Source organism: Enhydra lutris, unplaced genomic scaffold (genome assembly GCF_002288905.1).
Source record: "Enhydra lutris kenyoni isolate GAN:26980312 unplaced genomic scaffold, ASM228890v2 scaffoldscaffold17, whole genome shotgun sequence".
Lineage (NCBI taxonomy): Eukaryota > Metazoa > Chordata > Mammalia > Carnivora > Mustelidae > Enhydra > Enhydra lutris.
The window spans coordinates 37,741,479-37,762,095 of record NW_019154101.1 but is presented as its reverse complement, the minus strand read 5'-3'; the positions used below and the strand labels follow the sequence as shown (position 1 = coordinate 37,762,095).

The 20,617-nt window shown below is 40.4% G+C and overlaps 1 protein-coding gene across 2 annotated transcripts in view; it reads right to left on the bottom strand.

The window, feature by feature from the left end:
* Positions 1–513: 513 nt before the first annotated feature.
* The window catches only part of LOC111147605 (utrophin), a 552,279-nt gene continuing 532,175 nt past the window's right edge, over positions 514–20,617 (bottom strand). Inside the window, exons 70-75 of one of the 2 annotated variants that reach the window (XM_022503758.1) lie at positions 15,490–15,648; positions 14,862–15,102; positions 12,135–12,243; positions 10,425–10,517; positions 5,156–5,178; positions 514–2,554 (exon numbers count right to left, since the gene is read on the bottom strand). In XM_022503758.1, coding sequence (XP_022359466.1) covers positions 2,546–2,554; positions 5,156–5,178; positions 10,425–10,517; positions 12,135–12,243; positions 14,862–15,102; positions 15,490–15,648 — 634 coding nt within the window. In that variant the 3' untranslated portion in view covers positions 514–2,545. The remainder of the gene's footprint in view (positions 2,555–5,155; positions 5,179–10,424; positions 10,518–12,134; positions 12,244–14,861; positions 15,103–15,489; positions 15,649–20,617) is intronic. The other variant, XM_022503757.1, reaches the window with a different exon arrangement.

Here is a 20,617-nt window from a genome sequence, read left to right as displayed (position 1 = left end):
ATTTTTCTATTTCATAGAAAGCTTTTAGTTTTAGAACCAAGTAATACAATTCTCAGCACTATTTCCCATGGGATGGCTTCAGGAAGGGATTAAACCCACTATAAGAATGGTTAAAATTCAGGGCACATGTAAAAACACATTATTTAAGGGCATGAGGCTAAAAGTGAATTTGGAAGAGTAATCAAGTAAATACCGACAGTACCTAAGTTACTAAAACAGAAGCCCAATAGGGCTTAACGTACATGTTCTTAACATCCAAAATTATTTCTCCCTATTGATGAGCTTTCTATTTGTAAAGGAAATTGAGAATTATATAAATAAGAGAGAAGAAAGAGACACAGAGAAAGAACAAGACAATGAGAACAAGAGGAACGATGTATTAGTGGGTATGAGAAAATATAGGAAAAAATGCAGAGTTATCAGTATACAGGCTCTTTTTATATTTTATTTTCATAAATGTACACTGAGAGCTTAGATTCTATCAATGAACACAGCTGAAGAATATCAAAGTCATCTTGTGTTAAAATTACTTTTATTCAGGATGAAAAATACAACATGTAACCAGATTAGATGATAGTCTATGATTAGTTCTTTACCACATATTTCAAAAGAACTACATACTTATTTCCCCTTGTTGTTATTGTGATATATTTTTTTATTATTACTTAGGTTACAATGTAGTGTTTTCTGTAGCTTTTCTTTAATAGCAGAGAGAAGACATGTTGCACACCATTACAAGCAGAAAAAAATGAATACGTATTTTTTCAAAGTAAGAACAAGGAAGACACCAAATCTACAACTTGTAGTTCAGAGTTCAGGGAAATTTTTTTTCTTTAAATAGGTGCTTTTCTTGGGTTTGATGTGGTCTGAGAAAAGCTCTAGATTTTGCGGACTGCAGCAGCATAAAGCTATTTCCAACACGATGGATGAAGATGGATCTGAGGTAGAAAGGTGGTCATGGCTTTCCTCTTATAGAAAACAATTTTCTTCTCAAAATATCTAGGCTGCAAATAGACACCCTTGCCCCCAACCCACCCAACCTATTCTAAAAGAATAGCAATTTCTAACTTTAAGCCTCCTTCTGGCCAAATCCCAGGTCAAGAGAACCCAAAGTTAAAATGTCCTGATGTTTTAAATGTATGAATGCTGAATCAAAACACATTATTTTCACTGTTTGTTTGTTTGTTTGTTTGTTTTGGTTTCTCTACATTTGGTGATTACATAACATGTTTCAACTGAATCAATTAAAGGTTAAATCAGAAGTTGAATGAAACACCTAAGTGAATGTACTCAAAGGTACAGGCAGGGGTACCACCATCTAAGTATTAATTTTATTCCTCTGTGGAAGCAGTGACATAGGTTTTTGATAAACATCCCTTCCAAATAAATTGGTCAAATGAAAAGTAATAAAAAAATGTAATCATTCACCCGAAAGGTAAAATGAAATATGCATTAAATTTGTGTCTGCTGTCAGAAAGAAAATGACTGGGAATTTCAAGAATTACAAATGACTTGAGTATATGTAAACAAAAATAAAGTTCTCTTAAAAGGGAATTGAAGACAAAGATGTGTCCTGGTAGCACAATGAAGGAAAGGTCTGCTGTGTATTTAATGATGAAAATCAAGACTTCGCAATGAAAAAAAAAGTTATCCCATGTTTTGTTTCTATGTCAAAATGAAAATGATTATGTAAATGGGTAACCTTTGGTGAAATGATCTTTGAGATTATTAGAATCCTGCTTTGAGTCTCCTCTATCATATAGACTGGGACATGAAATAAATTAAGAAATCAAGACCTACTTACATAGGGCAGGGAAATAAAATGCAGGAAACAAATCCCAATGGGAATGCCAGGGAGTCCCCACAGGGCTTTTACTGTGGTTATCCAAGTGGTCACTAAAGAAGTGAAGTATATGATGTCTAAATAAAGTTCAGTGGCATACACAAAGATGTGGCCTAAATCATACACATAAATATTTGATTGAAATACATGAATTTAGTAATTTGGCCAAATCATGGAAACAGACACAAGGAAATCCATTTGGTCATGTGGCTGATAAATTATAAATAACCAAAACGTAATGGTAAAGGAATGGAAAAAATAAATGAAGTTATTGTACAAGGTTAATATGAAGGAATGTAAAAATGTAACATTGTTTTCTCATTCTTATGCAATTTTTGTCATGGTTATTAAAAAGAAGTATCATATTAGAAAGCCCCCACCCATTTTCCCAATGCTGTATACAGTATACAAATCAGTGACAAATGTATTACCATTTCCAAATACCACTCTGTTCATTAATTTACAGTTGCATAGAAAGGGAAGAAGAAAGCAATAAACAATAATATATGATTATTATAAAAACAAAATATCCTTTTCTCTTTGGATAGTCAGTGTTTTACTCCTTCAGTAGAACACACAGTCAGCGCTCAACAGCATGTGTCAAGGAGCCATGGAGTTCTGATTCAATGGAACTTGGAATTGGCATTTGCTGAAAAGGGCAACACTGGCAGTCAGGAAATGTTGGTTGGCTAGATGGATATTTCACATTGCCTGCAGGAAGGGAGACAGTGCTGTCAGAGCAACATTTACACAGACATTACAGTAGGAGGGACCTGTCACATCTCTTCTGAGAAATCAAAGTGCTTCTTTCAGAACAAGTCAAATCCCATTCTGCTGTGTTTGAACGGAACCCTCTATTCCCCTGTGACTTTTGCTCCCTGGGATGAGGGCTTTCTCTTCCATGCAGAAGGCATCTAGTCTGCTTTTTATCATTGCAGCCAACAGAGAGGATGTTTTGGAAGACTTGTCTCGTGCCGAGGCTGGAAACCAGGTTAAAATCAAGAGGACTTGGCTTTTTCTTGCTGGAGGTACCAAGGGTGAGTGAATGAGGCTGGTTCAAGGACCCAGTCTCTCCCTGGGGGACTTTGGGAGGTCTATGGCTAAGGGGATACCCTTTATAATTCCAACTGGTCCCCAATCCATGCTGGGGTCCAGACAAGAGGAATGAAAGACAGGACTTATAGTCTCAGGGTGAGTGGTGGCTCCAGTTAATGGACCTGGGCCAATGTACGTAGCCCTGAGAAGATATAAATCTGGGCCATGCTCAGGGGAGTGGCATTAATCTTTTGAAGGGAATGTCAAACAGCTGGATCCATTATCATTAAAATTCACATCCTTTGTTCTTCTCTGAATGTGTCCTCCAGTTGGTTGCTCTCATCAATACCCAGCTTCCTTGAAGACATGGCTTCCTCCAAAACCTCCTCACATATGACCATTTTTTATCTCCTGTATTCTTCATGTATTGGATAACTGCTTTCTAGGTCCACATTACGTTTCTTCAGGCCTTTTCCTCTCTCTCCCCACCCAACTTCGAATCTCACACCATCAGACTCTACTACCCATGATAGTCAACTTCTGAGCCCTTGGGTCATGTTCCCTTACTTTTTTGAAGAATGGTTCACCACCATCAAGCTAAAACTATGTTTAAATCTCCATGATTTCAATACCCACACAGATGTTCTTCCCAAACTCTGGCCTCTCAGTTCCTCGAGCTCCTCTCCTCCAGTGAACCTGTCCTCCAGCCTTGTCAGCCATGCAAACTTCCAAATACCATCACCATCACCAATACCTCAACCCCTCCAACACTTCAATTTCAATCATCCTGCCTTCTGAAAACTACCCCTACTTTCCCACCTACTTCCATTAGGACCCCAATGCCATCCACCCTTTGCTACCATAATTCATTGTTCCTCCTGCCTTTTTTTCTGTCTCCTGCACCTAACATGTCTTCACTTCTTTTCCTACAAGTTTAGATGTCTGGTTCAATCATTATCAGCATGTCTCTGCCTCTTCCCTTGAATTGTTGCACTCTCTGGGCCAAACCATGACTTCAACTCTGGTAAAATGCAACACTCAGCCAACTCTGGTACCTGTGCTTATGAACTTGAATGTGGCCAGCAGACAACACACAGCCTTGCAGACGGCCTCACATTAAGTTCACAGGTAGGCACCAGAAGTCATGCTGAACACTGCCTTGCACTCACACTACTTCCCTGTCCATGATCTCTTGATCTCCAAGCAGCCAGGGCAACATCCTCTAGGATTTCCTCACACCTCGGACACTTCCTCCCATCCTCAGCCCTGCTGAAGCCCTGGCTTCTGATTCACTGAGATGACACAAGCAATCAGAATAATCTTCCTCTCCAAGCTCTCCCCTCACATCTCCTGAGCTCATACCTCACATCTGCTAACTGACATATTTCCTTTTCTTCCCTCCAGGTTCTATAGACCACCTGTCTGTGATTCCCATGAAGACCCCAGCCCCCCTTGCCATTAAGACAATGACACAATCAGGAGGTTCAAGATTCATAAACAAGCTCAGGAAAGAAAACGTTCTCCAAAGATGTGCTGTTGTGGTCTTGTGGCTCCTGAGCACTAAGAGCCCTGATACCGCCAGGTATCAAGGTAGAGCTGCTGACCTTTCTCAGTAAATTCCTCCCCTCTCCTTCTCAGCAAACTTAAAGGAAAAAACAAAACATCCGCCCCCTCAAAGTACCAAAATCATTTTGTGTACCACTGAAGTCATGATTTTTTTTTTTAAAGATTTTATTTATTTGACAGAGAGAGAGAGATCACAAGTAGGCAGAGAGGCAGGCAGACAGAGAGAGAGAGAGAGAGGGAAGCAGGCTCCCTACTGAGCAGAGAGCCCGATGTGGGGCTCGATCCCAGGACCCTGAGATCATGATCTGAGCTGAAGGCAGAGGCTTTAACCCACTGAGCCACCCAGGCACCCCAAAGTCATGATTTTTAAGTCCATGTTCTGTGATACTGCAAATCTGGGAGGGCACTGGTCAGCCAGATCTATCCAGGGTGATTTTGCACAATGCATATGAGGCCAGTAAAAAGCTGTTAGAACACAAAGGATCAGGCACTTGGTATTTTGGGGCATCTGGAAAAACTAGCCTGAGAGGGGTTTTCCCTCCCCAGACTGACAGAATTAACCAACACTGAAAGGTCAAGCAAGTTTACTAATTTACATGGGGAACAAAGTCTAGCACTAAAATCAAGAGCAGCTCATCTGCTTACTCCAGTAATCAACTTACTTGTTATAATCAACAAGCCCCAAAGCCAATCAACCCCATTAACTCTTACCTGTGGCCTGCTGGGGACATTGGCTGAAAGAGAAAACAAAAGAAATCAGTGGAAGGAGCTCTGGTGGCCTTGCTGGTTCCCTGCCCAGAGGCATTTGATTTCTGGAGAGTGTTCCCAGCTCCCAGCTGTTAAATGGGTGCTAATAAGAAAATAAGAAAGCAGAGTAGCGCAGCGGAAGCGTGCTGGGTCCATAAGAAAATAAGAAACAGGTTTTGGTTTTTCGTTTCTTTTCCTTTTCTTTCTTTCTTTCTTTCTTTCTTTTTTTTTTTTTTTTTTTTTTTTTGGCTATGTGCTTTAACAAAGACTAGTTTCTTTTCCCTAGTTTCTCACATCCCATGTCCTTTAAGATATTAAAGTTCTACCAAAATATGCAAAACATATGCTGGCTCTCTCAAGTAAGTACACACCAAGGCATCAGTGGCTAATTAGTTTTGAAAATAAAAATCTCAAAATTTCCTACTGAAATCAGGCCATGCATTTGGTTTACATCTCTGAACAGAGCAAGTTCTACATATTTTGTTGAACAGCATAAATCCTGACCAACAGGTGATGAGGGAAATGAAGGGCATGTGTCTTCAGGTTCTGCCACCCTTGGCTCACCTTGGCCCCAAAGGCCTAGAAAACTGATGGCAATGTGTTTGCTCAAACAGAGGGCTGGACTCACCCTTGGTAGTCTTGTGGGCCCTAAGGCTAATCACTGTGCTTGGAGGGCCCAGTTAGAGAAGGTGAACTATGGTGATAGATTTGCCTTTGCATCTGGACCACTCCATTCCCTCCTGGTTCTAGAAAACACAGCAAATGCAGTTGGCCCATGGGCACTGTGAGGGTGGGCAGAGGAAGCTGGGTTGGGGGGGGGGTGTTCTGCCCCCTCCAGGAGGGTAACATCTGTTCTGGGTCAAATAAGAAACATCCCTAATCAACTACCATGTTGCACTCCTTCCATCTCTCATTTTTTTGTGCTGAGGGGAAAAAAAAAAAAAGAAGAGAGAAAGAGGGAAAACCCATGACCACACAGTGGGTACTTTGTAAGAAAAGCAGAGTAAACAAAGAAGGGCAACTTTATGATGCCTGGAGGGAAAGTGTGAGCCCCCTCCATACCTGAGGGAAGAATGAGGCTAAAATCCAGCCTAGTCCTACCAGATACGTAAGTTACAGCAGGAAAACAAGAGAGTGGATGTCCTTCCCACTGAGCCACACTGAAGGAGCACTCCACTGCATTAGAATTAAGTACAACACAGACACCCACACTTCTCTTCTGCATAGCAGCCAACCCCAACCAGAAATCAAATCCTCTTGCTCCAAATCAGCATCATGAACCCTATAACTATTTATTTTATTTTATTTTGTTTTGTTTTGTTTTATTTTAAGTAGGCTTTACACTGGGTGTGCTTTGAACTCACAACCCTGAGATCAGGATCCAAGCTGAGATCACGAGTTGGACGCTTAACCATATGAGCCACCCAGGCACCCCTCACCCTATAACTTTATACCAAATAAAAGGCTTTGAGTATTCTCCTGAGCAAACCGCACACATCTATTTCTACAAGAAGCCAGGAAATCCTTGCATTTTAGTAGGTTTTGAGTTTGTGATGAACGTCACTCAAGTTTAATACATATGGGCAATTCACAGTGAAAATATGTCCATAGATAAAAAATAATTTTAAAAGCATTTAATGGTCTGTCAGCCAAAAATATTCAGTCCTAGTATCTTGTATATTTGGATGACATAAATGAAAAAACTGAGAAGAATTTACATAAAAAGAAATGTTAGAGCAGCCAGTGAAAATTTTAGTATGTACATTAGTTAATGGGCACCACAATGAAATTCCTTTCATTAACGCCTTGTCAAGAAAAGATGAAAATGCCTTCCTTTCTGCTCTGAAACGTAATGTAAATAATTAAAAGAAGATTTTAAAAGGCAATAATTCAAGGATGCAATCAGGAGCAACCGGGATATTAACTTGAGACAAAAATTCTAAAGTGTTACGCGCTACAGTATACAGACCCAGGAGGGGAAAAATGCCATGTTTAAGTAGGCAATTCATGCAATTAGGATTTACGAATACAGCTTTGTTTTAATTCCAGGATTGCCAGGAGTATAAATTCACTTGTGACCATGCTAATTTTTAATCCACAAAGGATCAAAAGTCAAGATTAACATGCAGATCAATTCACTGTATGCTGGTGACAAGCAGTTTTAAAGTTCTCATTAGTAACAGGGGCTCAAGGGATGGGTTTGGCATTGGGAGAGTGCCAATCTGATTTGCTCAGAAAAATTCTCCAAAGGTGGTCAGGAAGCTTTGGGAATGCAAAGGTTTATTAAAAGACTTGCTTGCTGAGCAACTTAAAAGGGGCAACAAAGGAAATGAATCCTATAAAATGTCTATGTAGTGTCTAGGGTAAACTTTACCAATTAAACCTTCCTGGTTAGAAAAAGGTAATCATTCATTCATTCATTCAATTCAGAAACATGTATTGGGCACAAAGTCTACGGTGCTATTTCTACTTTGCATCAATTTTTAAAAGGTTTAATAATAACTTTAGATGCAATTAAAATATGTATCAGTTTTATAAATAAGTAAATTCATCCCTTATTTCTAGGGAAAGCCATTCTTATCATGGAGATTTTTATATTACCAAAGCAAAACATAGAATATAAATATGAACAAGAGCAGACTAAAGCCAAATAACAGAACCTCAGAAACCAAAAATAGTAAGGCATGAAATTCAGAGGATTATAAAGACACCATTCATCATTTCTTACATGGGATATACTTGAACTCTTCAGAATAACATAGGACTAGTAATGCTTGTGCATGGAAAATTATAACTAATGTGAAAAATCTGTGGATGTACGATTGTAAGACTAGGAGAACATGGAGCCACTGTCCCATGAAGGAATCTTAGGGCACGGGTGGCAAGGGCACCAGGCAAAGTAGGAGTTTAACCTGTCGTGAAGGTCCCACTGAAGGGATACGTTTGTCTCAGGAACCAATGATATCTATTAATCATTAATGAGATTCCAACCAATAGGAATTTTATATGTACCTTTAAGGGAAGCCATAAAGTGAGATGAACATATTTATCTCTTTTTTTCTTTATTTTTGTCTTATTCTTATGATTATCATTTATATTTAATTACATTCTCTTCCAAAATAAGACAGATTAGTCTTTTATACTATCTAGATATAAGAATATACTACAGAAAAGATTTAAGAGTCATTGCTTTATGACAAACTTTAAAAAATGACACATTATGCATTTTTAATACAAAAATGTGAATATGGAAACTATACATCCATAGTCACTGTAGAGCATTTAATTCAACATACTTTCCACCTTAACTCTCTGACAACTGACTTTCAGATTGAACATGTCCATCATAACATTTAAATGTAAACTTCTAAACAGGCTTTGGTTGATAGAATTTGTTCTTCACTAATTATTAATGTATTTGGATTTAAGCTGAACTAAAAAGTAGTTTCACTTAGAAATTTAACCTTTAAATTCTAGGTTTTACAGTGACTATGATGAGTTCTTGTCTAGCTATTAAGTAACATACAACCCTGAATTAAAATCTCTAGAAAATCCAACCTTAATATGAATGACATAATGTGCTCATCTACTGTGTCCCTTAGCCTAGAATAGAAGCAACAATCTGACGGCACACGGGCTTCAAATGGCCTTCTTAAGCCTCTGCGAGAGTCTAGAGGGCCAAAAAAGTGTGTGTGTGTGCATGTGTGCGCACATGTTTTTTGGGGAGTGAGTGTGGGGACTGACAGATAGTAAATACAGTTCATGAAACTTTGAGAAGTATAGTTACAGACAGTAAATGGAAAATGACACATTCCAAATATAAATGTATTTACGTGTTTATGGAAACTGCACGATGTGCTTTAGGCAAATACTTCTGAAAATTCAGGGAAGACTATATTTCAAATAGCTATTTCTGCTTTCTGCTAATGATGGCATTTTTATAAACTGTAGAATTGTATAAGCTGAAGCATATTTTTTTTAATGAAGTCAATGTATCTTATTTAACTACCTTCCTAGTAATGCCTTTTTTCATCACTTAAGATGGTATCTTCTAAGGACAGGATGAAAAAGGGTGATGTAAGAAGCTCTTTTATAGATATACTACTACTACTACTACACACACACACACACACACACACACACACACAAATATACATATAATACATATATATATCATATAATACATATGGTAGTGTATGTACATGCCAAAATCTTAACTTAGTGGCTGCCTAGGTATAAAAATCAATTTGAGAGGAAATCACACTAAAAATCATAAATAAAACATTTCTATTTCTTTAAGAGATTATTTAAAATAAACTGCAGCATGGAGCAGTATTGCACACATGCAAGTAAGTGGCCTCTATTGGAAAGAGCACAAGTGATTCTTGGGAAAGCTCACGGGGAGGTGGCAAGAGGCTGAAGTAAAAAAGTTTGGTAAAAAAAATCAATAAATAAGAACATTATGTAATTTCCTCTGGGATTTGGGCTGCTTTCATTTGATTATTTTCTAGCTCTTGGTTGTTCATATGGAAAAGTCACAGGGTTATAATCTGCGATGTCTTCAATTATTTGGCCTTTATGCACGGACTATTTTATTCCATGAGGAAAGAAACCAGAGAAAGAAAATAAAAGAGAGAAAAAAAATCTGAAAATAATCCCCTTCTAGAACTGAATCTGATGACATCAGAGAATAATGTCTGAAGCGAAGAGAGTGCAGGTGCCTGGCTGGCTTAGTCGGGGGAACACAGGACTCTTGACCTCAGGGTTGTGGGTTCAGACCCCACACTGGGTGTAGAGATGACTTAAAAATAAAATGTTTTTTAAAGAAAAAAAGAGAATTACATCAGAAAAGGTTATTTTCATGCCTTGTTTGGTATGCCGCTAAAAGCTCTTTTTTGACGAAATAACATGTTTGTTACGAGAGTTTGCACTAGACAGGAAACTTCTCACAAAGGGGTTTGTCTTGTTTGCCTTCACGATATTATCCGTCAGGCACAATGAAAGCGCTCCGAGAGCAGGGTCCTCACCGCAGCCCGGGGACGTGACAGCATCCAGCCTGCGCTTCATTTCCTTTGTCAACATGTAGAATGCTTGATTTCTTTCTAAATAATATTCAGTCCTGTTTCTCCTATTGGTTTTTGCTATCCTACCAAAGAAGACAGAGGGCCCCAAGCAGGAAAAAAGACATGGACGGGAACAGCGTCCTGATGGTGTTGGGGTCCTTCATACTCACGGCAGCAAGATGGAAAAGTACTGTTGATCTGCTCCATAAACTCCGTGAGGTCCGTGCCAGTGTCCTGTGGGGGAGCCAGCAGGTCCTCCGCTGCTGCGACAGCAGAGAAAAAGAACAATATCAGGCCTTCCACCAAAACCCAACATGGGCAGAAAACACGAATCCTGGCCTCTATCTATATAGCAAAGTGAAAATCATTCTCCTTAAATCAACAATTTTAGGCAATAAACCATTTTTGTATTAATTTGTTGGTAATATAATTTCATATCAATAAGATGTATTAGATGTTTCTGTTGGAAGCTTCCATGTGCCAGGGGCACATTTATGAATGAAAAGTAATGTGGTTATATTATTTTAATATATTAGACAGAATGCCATTATTTTACACTCTGTTTTTCCATATAAAAAATTCTGTCAGTTTCTTTCTCCTTCCTTCTTTATTCTTGGAGACTCTGGCACGGGCTGGCTTACACTGACACAAACGTAGAGGTGTTTTAGAAGATACTTGTTACTTTGATGTCTTTTATTCTACAACCAATAAATAGCAAAATAAGTCACTTATTTAAAACAATTAAAATAACATTAATATTTTAGGTTTTCCTCTAATATAACAAAAGATATCTTAAATACAAATTAATTTGATTAAAATATGTGGTCCTCAGTAAAACTTTAGAACTTAAATTTCATCAATAACAAAATGTCATTCCTGAATGCTGGCTGACAGAGTCCTTCTAGCAGCAGCGACATGCCCCTTTGTGACTAAAGACAGGCTGGGTGAGACCTTGGCAATAATGGGGGCAGGGGAGGTGGCAATGTCTATAAGGACTAGCATGGAAAAAGCAGAGCATTCAGTTCCCACACCTGGGCAGAGAAAACCCTTCTTGGTATAATATACTTTAGGATGATATCCTGAATATGTACAAATATAAATTTTAGAGATGGAAAATATATTTAAAAAAAAAAGAATCAGGGGCGCCTGGGTGGCTCACTGGGTTAAAGCCTCTGCCTTCAGCTCAGGTCATGATCCCAGCGTCCTGGGATCTAGCCCCACATCGGGCTCTCTGCTCAGTGGGGAGCCTGCTTTCTTCTCTCTCTCTCTGCCTGCCTCTGCCTACTTGTGATCTCTGTCAAATAAATAAATAAAATCTTTTAAAAAAAAAAAAAAAGTCATTCTGAAGGCAAAGCAAAAAGTAAATTGTTGCTCATACCAAAAGGAAAGAGCACTTTTTTTCATCTTTTGTCGAAATTCAATCCACTACTACATATTATAGAAGCAAATACATTATAAATGATTATTCTAAGATGTTTACTTTTTTCATGTTGCTAAAAAGTCTTTATATGCAGCTGAGCACAAAGGGAATATGAAAGTCCTTTATGCTCTAAGACACTGGTGAGTAAGAACACTATTTAAAATGAAAGAGAGGGGCATCTGGGTGGCTCAGTGGCATCTGCCTTTAGCTCAGGTCATGATCTCAGGGTCCCAGGATGGAGCCCCATATTGGGTTCTCTACTCAGTGGGGAGCCTGCTGTTCCCTCTGCCACTGCCTGCCACTCCCCCTGCTTGTGCTCCCTCTTTCACTCTCTCTGTCAAATAAATAAATAAATAAATAAAATCTTTTAGAAAAATAAAAAAATAAATAAAACGAAAGACAAGCAAGTGGCGACGCTCAGAGCAGAGCGGGGAGTTAGCCAGGTCTCGGAGACACCAACCTGCTTGGTGGAACTGAGGGCCAGGGTCGGGATCCAAGGAGTAGCTCAGGGCAGCCTGCTGAGGCGAAGCCCAGGGGGAGACGCCGTTGATTCGGGGATCAGGTTCAGGCTGCAATCACATTCAGAGGTTACAGCAGAGGAAGGACTCAAACAATTGCTAAGGAAAACATTTCTGTTTCTGACTTCCATGGATGATTAAATCATGTCAAGTTCTTCAGCCGCAGACGTTTAGAGTACCTGTTTTCATCAGTTCGGTGGGCTCACCACTACTTCCCCTGAGTGCTGAGTGGTCTGTCCCCTTCGACTGGGGCTCCTAGAAGAGCTCAGCTGGTTATAACGTGAGATATATTTATCAATGTCAGCTTCATCCCTCCATTTTTCTCTCCATGATGCTCAACCAAGTGAATTTAGAAAAGGTTTCATTCATCTTTAAAAAAGGAGCACCATTTCTCATACAGTAATTTCATCCAATTTCAAAATCAGCTCACTTCTTTACTTAAATCAATATTTAGGGCCACACTGGAGACGTAAGGACACAACTTTGGATTCCCATGCTTGAAACTCTGCCACTCAGAACCTACCTGATTCTAAGCAAATTTTATAACCTTTGAGGCCTTGAATTCTGTATTTATAAACTGGGGATGGTAAAAAGAATGCTGGTGTCAAAGGGATTTGTGAGGAGGGTGATCAGTTAGGATTTCCACTGAGATTATTAGAACAGAATCTGACACATAGTAAACACGTTGTAAACCCACTCTACACAAAGCTTTGAAATGGTCCTGGATACACTGACAAGTATGTGCTCAAATTAGAAAGTGTCATCCATTTTACAGGGAACGCAGAAATTACAATGTTTTTGATGCCGATTTTTCCATTAAATTTGTATTAGTTGAAGTCTGGTGGTTTTGCCAGTTTTTACTGTCAGGTGAATTTTCCATCTACTTCTGGCATTCATACTAAATCATTAAGAAGAGATAAGAGGTCCACAGTCTGGGATATACAGAGCCATTTAGATATCGGCTATCTCTAAAAGCATTACTGTGCAATTCTGAAGGCACATGAGCCATTAGGCAGCTCTGTCTAATGGGATGGAGAGAGTCGGGGGAGGGGAGGGGAGTAATGGAAACAGAAGAGCCGTTAGCTCTCCAACGGGCTATGGCAAATAAAGGTTTCAAGCACAGCTTCCCGCTGCAAAGATTCTATCGCTGCACTAGGTTAATAATAACACTTCATATTTTAAATCAGAGATTTTAAGAGAAAATTCATCCCTCACACAGGCACCACAGAGAAACTTCAAATTCATAGTGCTTATAATGTGGCACCAGAGAAGACTCAAACATTCCAGAAGGCTTAGGGAAAGCCCAGCTTTGGGGCACTCTAGGGAAACTACTGTTTTCTAACGATGCACAATTTGGAGACCCAAAGTGAGCCTTCCCTAAAATGGTCCGATGCAAATCCTGAAATAGCAAAAGACACACAGAAAAGTATATGGTTTAAAGGTGAAATCTCTGGCCTGCTGTGTAGGTAATGCAGAAATCACACTGTTTGGGATGATTCTGACAAGTTAAAAGATACTGACAGCAACTGTGACAAGATGGTTTTCTGACATTTGAGAAGATCACTGGAGGAAAAGTTGCTTCTGCCTTTGGTTGGAGAAATCCTTTCTGGAGAAAAGCACTGCCTAGTCACTGCCTGGGACCCCACACTACATAGTCCAGAGAAAGATGACATGAATGTTGATGTCAAGGATTCTTCAAGAAAGAGAAAGTCTAGCCCCATCTGTGGGGATTCTACCCAATATGCACCTGCTACCCAGACATCTTCCTAATTCTGTGACGTGACTTCTATTCTTTAACTGCTAGATGTAATCAAGTACTTAATCCTCTATAGTGTTGTGTCTTTATGTGCGATACTATCTTATTGTAATATTGTACAATCTTGCTTTGGTCCCGAATAAGACTGCAAACACCAAGAAGGCAAAAACTGCGTCTGATGTTTCTTATATATCCAAAGAAGAGTATTTTTCAAAACTGCGGGCTAATATCCACTGATGAGCTATAAAATTAATTTGGTAGGTGCCAACCAGCACAAAGAAAGAAAAGAGAAAGAGATGAAAAATGGGAGGAGGTACAGAGAAACACAGGAAAGAAGAGAGGAAGAGAGGAAGGAAAAAAGGAAGGAAGGGAAGGAGGGAGGAAGGAAGTTAAAAAAATAGAAAATAAGGGAATTTTTTTATAACGGCAATTATTATGCTGTATTCATCATACAGGTATGCATTCATCATAATGTAAGTTGTATTTCTTATTGTCAAGAAAGTGTGCAAACAATTGCCATAAACCATGGCCTGAAGTTAGGAAACAACAGCTGCACATTAATAAGCACCTGCTACTGAATTTCATGAAAATAGTTCCCTGGAAGAAAGGCTTTAGCATAAAGAGCTCCAATGGCTTCCTTCCCCTTACAGCATTCCCACATGTAATTTACACGGATGTATGTTACAGGGTCTCTTCCCTTAAAGGATTCAGAGCTGAGACAGATTTCCGTGTGGTAGAAGAATGGGAAATTCCATCTTAAGTGGGGCAAACACACTTCTGGAGTAGTGGCGGATGGGGTGCTTCCATTCGAAGAGTGGAAGTAAGCATGGAGGTGGGAGGCCGCAAGTGAGCCTCTCTGCTGACACTGGGACCACCCCACCCCCTACCAGAGACTGAGTCCCACACACTCTACCTGCTCCAGCAGCTGGCGAAGGCGGTGGAGTTGAGATTCAAGCTGCTTATTGTGATCTTCTAAAATCTGCATCCTAGCCTCCAGCCGACCTTTGTGCTGCCGGAGGAGTTTTGCTTCTGCTATGAGTTCTGAGTCCTCAGATGCGTGGTGAGGAGACACGACAGTGTCCGGAGGTGACCCGACGGGGAGCCCCCTTCTCAGGTGCTGCTCCTTCAGCTGCTCATACTCCACCTGCAAGTTTCTAGTGCAGAAAAGCAAAAACTGGAATCACCACCACGTGCATTGTCTTCTCTCTCAAACTGCCCACGAGCTCCAGATTTAACTCCAGCTCCTTCTTTCTTCTTAGGTAAAAACATCTATGAACAGTGAAATAAGTAAGCAGGAACAACACTCTAGCTTTAAGCAGGTGTTCTAACAGACGTCACCCCTCTGGGAACCCACCCGTGTGTGATCTTTAGCCAGTGCCCTAGCTTGTTAGCCTACCCTAAAACTTGGACTCCACCTGGGTTTCTTAGAACACACTTCTGAAAGGAAAATGGGTAGGGATCATATTGAAAGTATGATTCAAGACTTTCCTTTTAGGAGTTTGCCCAGGGGGACAGAGCTTCCTCTCCCAGGTCAGACGCACCTTTGTTCTTCCTCCAAGTCGGCAATGATCCGTTCCAATTCTCCACGTTCTTCCCGTTCTACCGACTTCAAGATCTGAGCAGGACTCTGGGGCTGGCTGACCGGGGACTCCCCTCCGAGCGTCTGACAGTACTGTTGGATGAGGGCATGTTCATCCTCCCTAGGGAGACAAAATGGACACAGGCTATGGCACACATCTGGAGGTGGATGTCTCTGGTTGTAAGGGAAGTAGAAACAATGATGATAGGATGATAGGGATGGCAGCTGGGCTCCATGTCCCTCTAACATCCCTTTAAAACTCTAGGAAGGGGATGCCTGGGTGGCTCAGTCAGTAAAAATCTGCCTTCCGCTCAGGTCATGATTCCAGGGTCCTGGCCCAGATCGAGTCCCACGTTGGGCTCCCTGCTCAGTGGGGAGTCTGCTTCTCCCTCTCCCTCTGCCTGCCGCTCCCCCTGCTTGTACACTCTCTCTCCCTGTCAAATAAATAAAATCTTTTAAAAAGGTAAAAATAAAAACATGAAGTGCTAGAAAGATATTTATCTAAAAGGTATGTGTACTACACATACCAACAACTTTATGCTTTGCCTTAGACTAACCTGTATATATCACAAAACCTCAGAAGAGATTCTATTCAGCAGATGTACCAAAGAAGGTCCACCACTTATGTAGTTAATAGAAAAGATACTTTAGGCAAAATCAGCAACTGAATACTAAATGAGTAGATTAAAATATTTAATTAAAAAAAAAACTGTTCTAGACTGTTTGTAGACCCCCAAAACTCATAGATGGAAGCCTAACTCCCAGTGTGAATGGCACTAGGAGGCGGGGCCTTTGGGAGGTGATTAGGTCATAGGGGTGGAGCTTCATGGACAGGATGGGTGACCTTAGAATAGAGTCCAGAGAGCTGGCTTCCCATCTCTGCAACATGAGGACACAGTGAGAAGAGAGCCATCTATGAACCAGGAAGAGGGCTCTAACCAGATTCCAAATCTGCTAGGACCTTGATCTTGAACTTCCCAGACTCCCAAACTGTGATAAATAAATGTCATTTCTAAGCTGCCCAGCCTATAGTATTGCATTATGGCAGCCCACATGGACTAAGGCCTAAAATGATTTCACTGGCTTTAGCGTTTGGCTGAAAGCCATCTTGCAATGCTTTGTAACCCACAGAATGGTAGAATATAATCCTCCTACCCTTTCATTTAAAAAACATAGCAAAAATTTTAACTGTAGATATTTATAAAATATCCACAGATATTTTACTTGATATTATCAGCATATCTTCACTAGGATCAATCATTCTGCATTAAAACAAGAAACTACAGGTCCTTAAACCTAGACTCTCCTACTTTTCTAACTACTCGTCTAATGAATTAGACACATGAATCATGTGGTAGAATCTAACGGTTGCCAGAGACAGAAGCATAACGAGATAGACAAAACTGGTACATTCTTGAGAAGGAAGGGCCTGGGAGCCCTTCTCTTCCTTTATGGGGAGATCCAGTCAGATCTCCCTGGAATCACACAAAGGACAGACTCCCTGGCTCCTGCCACCTGGAGTCTCTAGCTATGGAGTGAGTACTTCAGCAGATTGGAACTGGGCTGTTTTCACTGTGTCTGGTAAGCAAATCCCGGAATCTATGGATGTATAGGATAGGGCTTCAGGAAAACAACATGTAAGTAGCGCTGAGGGTATAAAATAGAGCTCTGTCATGACTGTACCAGCCCGTCTGACAGTGATGTGCCTGCAAATGTCCCTTAGAGCCCTCGTCTGTGGCACTGGGGTCAGAGCACACTCGACTGCAGTCCCAGAGAGTCTGGGGAGCGGTGGAGGCCCTCTGGGACCTCAGACTGGTGCCTGGCAGCTGCCAGGAAGCACCCAGTTCTCGAGGTAGGATCTTTGATTCCTCTGAGTCCAACCTGAAAATGCAACCCGGTGTGATCACAGTTTACTGCGATGAAAAGGGGACTTGAACTTGCATCTGAGAGTTAGTGAACGTATAGAAAAGAGGTGTCCTGAGCCTTGATGGCAGAGTGATATGATGAAGCAAAGGAGAAAAATGACTGTTATCCCAGCAGAACAGCCAAAGCAAAGGTTCAGATGAACTACTGATTGATTTCTTTTGTTCCTTTATTGGTAACCTCTCCCTCTCTCTAAGTTTATACATGGAGTATGTGTGGACACACATTTAACAAAAATAAAGGTCATGCACGTTGGTTAGGAGCACAATATAACATTGATATTGAACCTCACCATCCCTCTATCAAATTCAACGGGGAAGGGGTAGAACCATCACCACCCAGTGAGAAACCGGAAATAAGGAACATGGATGGGATAAAGACTGAAATAAGCTAGAAATCACCCTTTGATGACCTTTCTGGAGAAAATGCAGTGTCACTGAAAAATAAATAAAGGAGGCTCTAGAAGAATTGCATGCTTATTCCTAACTGTGGAAGGATGAGGATATGAGGAGGGAATAGGTAGAAGACCAGGGCAGAGTAGCAGCATTTAAAAGACCCTGGGCTGCCTGTGTCGCTAAGTCAGACAGAAAGGGTATGTGTGAGGAGTGGGCATTTTCCTGATGGGAAATATATGGCCAATACCCTAAACCTAATTCATTCATTCACTCACTCCCTCATTCATTCATTCATTCATTTATTCATTCCATGCCCAGGGTGGAGCCCCTCATGGAGTTTGAACTCACGACCCTGAGATCAAGACCTGAGCTGAAATCAAGAGTGATGCTTAACGACTGAGCCACCCCGGTGCCCCACTAACCCTAACCATTATGAAGGACAGAGGCTGGTGATCAGGCTATCGCATCAGCATGCGGGGACACCAATTAGCTGCTAAGGATGGCAAGACGTTAGGTCAGTGATCCTTATCACGGCCAGTGTTTGCAGGCACTTTATCCAGTTCAAGTAGAGACAGAAGTAATAGCAAGAGAGGATAAAAAGTAGAGGTCTAAAATATGGAGAGGAAAAATACAAGGCATAAAGATACAGTGGGCATAAAGTAAAGGAATAGCAAAGTAAGGGTATAATGCAGTATTTTGTAACTATTCCTCAAGCTGAAAAAAAATGTATAGAAACTAAAAAGGCTGAGTATCGAAAAAAATTAAGTAATTAATAACAAAAGAAAAAACCCCATGAAATTTCTCTATTTTAAGGATAAAGCGTCTCAAGCAATCAATCAGAAGTCAAAACAAAACAGTAACTCTTGCAAGAGAAGCAAAAGGTTTAGCTTCCCGCGCTCTAGAATATCTGATGTCAAAAGGCTAAGGAGCAAGGTCTAGAGTCCTAACCCAGCCATTCCTGTGACCAGCCGGACCATGCAAATGTCCAGCGAAGCATTCTGTCCATGAAGCAGAAGAACGAACGAAAGAACAAGCAAGGATAATGCAAAACAGAACAAAAGTAGATGTTAACCCTCAGGTATTTCAATAAATAAGAAGTAAACTGATGTTCACTTTGGTTAAAAAAGCCACCATATGAATCCTATGAACAATTCACCTAAAAGGAAATGAAGGACTAAAAGTAAAAGTTTAAAAAGTATAAAATAAAAACAGGAAGAGTCAAAAGAAAACTCAAAGCCTGTAGCTATCTGGGTCGGGGGGGGGGGGGTGTCCCTATGACTTGATCATGGATCCTAGCCCGGAGCTCCTGCCCTGTCACAGGCACCATCAGACCCCTGAGTCCCTTAGAACATTTGTCCCAGCAAGTATCTGATTCAGGGGCTATACTCAGTGCTCAGTATTAGCACCTACTAGTGTTCTGTTTTCAAGATTTGGGGACTAGTGTCTGTGAAACAAATTCATACACAAACAAGTCAAAATTAGATCTGAGATAAATTTTGTTATAAACATTGACATAGCTTCATTTCTTCTAGGGAGTTGATAGAGTTTAAATTATTACTGTAATCACCATCATCTCCACTATCATTATATCCTTTCATTGAGGTATCCAAAAGGGATTTAAGGCAATTTCTTAAAAAAAAAAAAAAAAAATCATTTATGTATAACATATAATTTCAGCCTCAAGTATTTCTCAGATTATTAGTTCTAAGAGTTAAATATAAAAGTAAATACATTCAAGTTCTTAATTATACATAGTAAAAACCAAGAGCATACCCTTGAAAGACAGATAGTACATGAGGTACCAGATGAGGGCCCTTACATGTCAATAGTGCTAAAATAGAAAAGGTTGCAAAAATATAAGTCTGCACCACTGAAATACCATTAAATGGAATATAATTATATATTTAAGTCACACATGGTAAACACCATCTAGATTACAAAATTAGTATGTATCAGATGACAAAAGGACTGTGAGTCATTCAATGACCTTTTGAAAGTAGGCAAGACATAAACAAAAATAACAATAATTTCCCTCCTCTCAAGGATTATTCTGTTCTAGGCTTCAGAGGTGCAAACAGCAATGCCACTGCAAATCAGACCCCAGTTTGATCTTTGCACATAAGACAGTGTCACTCAAGGGCAGGTAGCAGATGGAGGGAGACACCCTAATGGCAATTGTCTAAGGATCTGCCCTTGGGTTCCCAAGATTCCCCACAACTATCCTGGGTCCTGTTTTGGTTTGTCATGGGTGTGCAATTCCTCCTTCAAAGAAAATTATTATCCTCAAAATTACTGGCTTTTTAATTTGTCCAAAGGCAGACTTTTAGGAGGAAAGGGAGCACCGGGAATTGGGTCTATGTGGGGGAAGAGCCTTGGGACTGATTCATGTCTGGGTTGGGGAGGCAGCTGCCCATAAGGCATGGAAATGCAACAATGAATTCACCAGCTTCACAGGAAGAATGCTGTCGGGAGCCAGGGACTTGGTTCCATAGACCAATCTGAGGGACAGGGAAAGGCCCAAACTGCAGGGCAGGATGGCTGCTTTTGAAGATAATAATGACTACAAAGACCTTGGATTAAAATCACAAGTTCAAATTTCAAAATTCACACCTGAAAGTATTAGGATTTCTTTTATCACCTACAGTTGAGATCATCCCAAACCACATTTAGGAGATCAGTCTTGGAGGTACGGAACTAAAATATCTTCTAATTAGGTCTGAACTGTGAAGCCGAGGTGTGGATGGAGAATGGCCAGGATTGGGACAAGGAAAG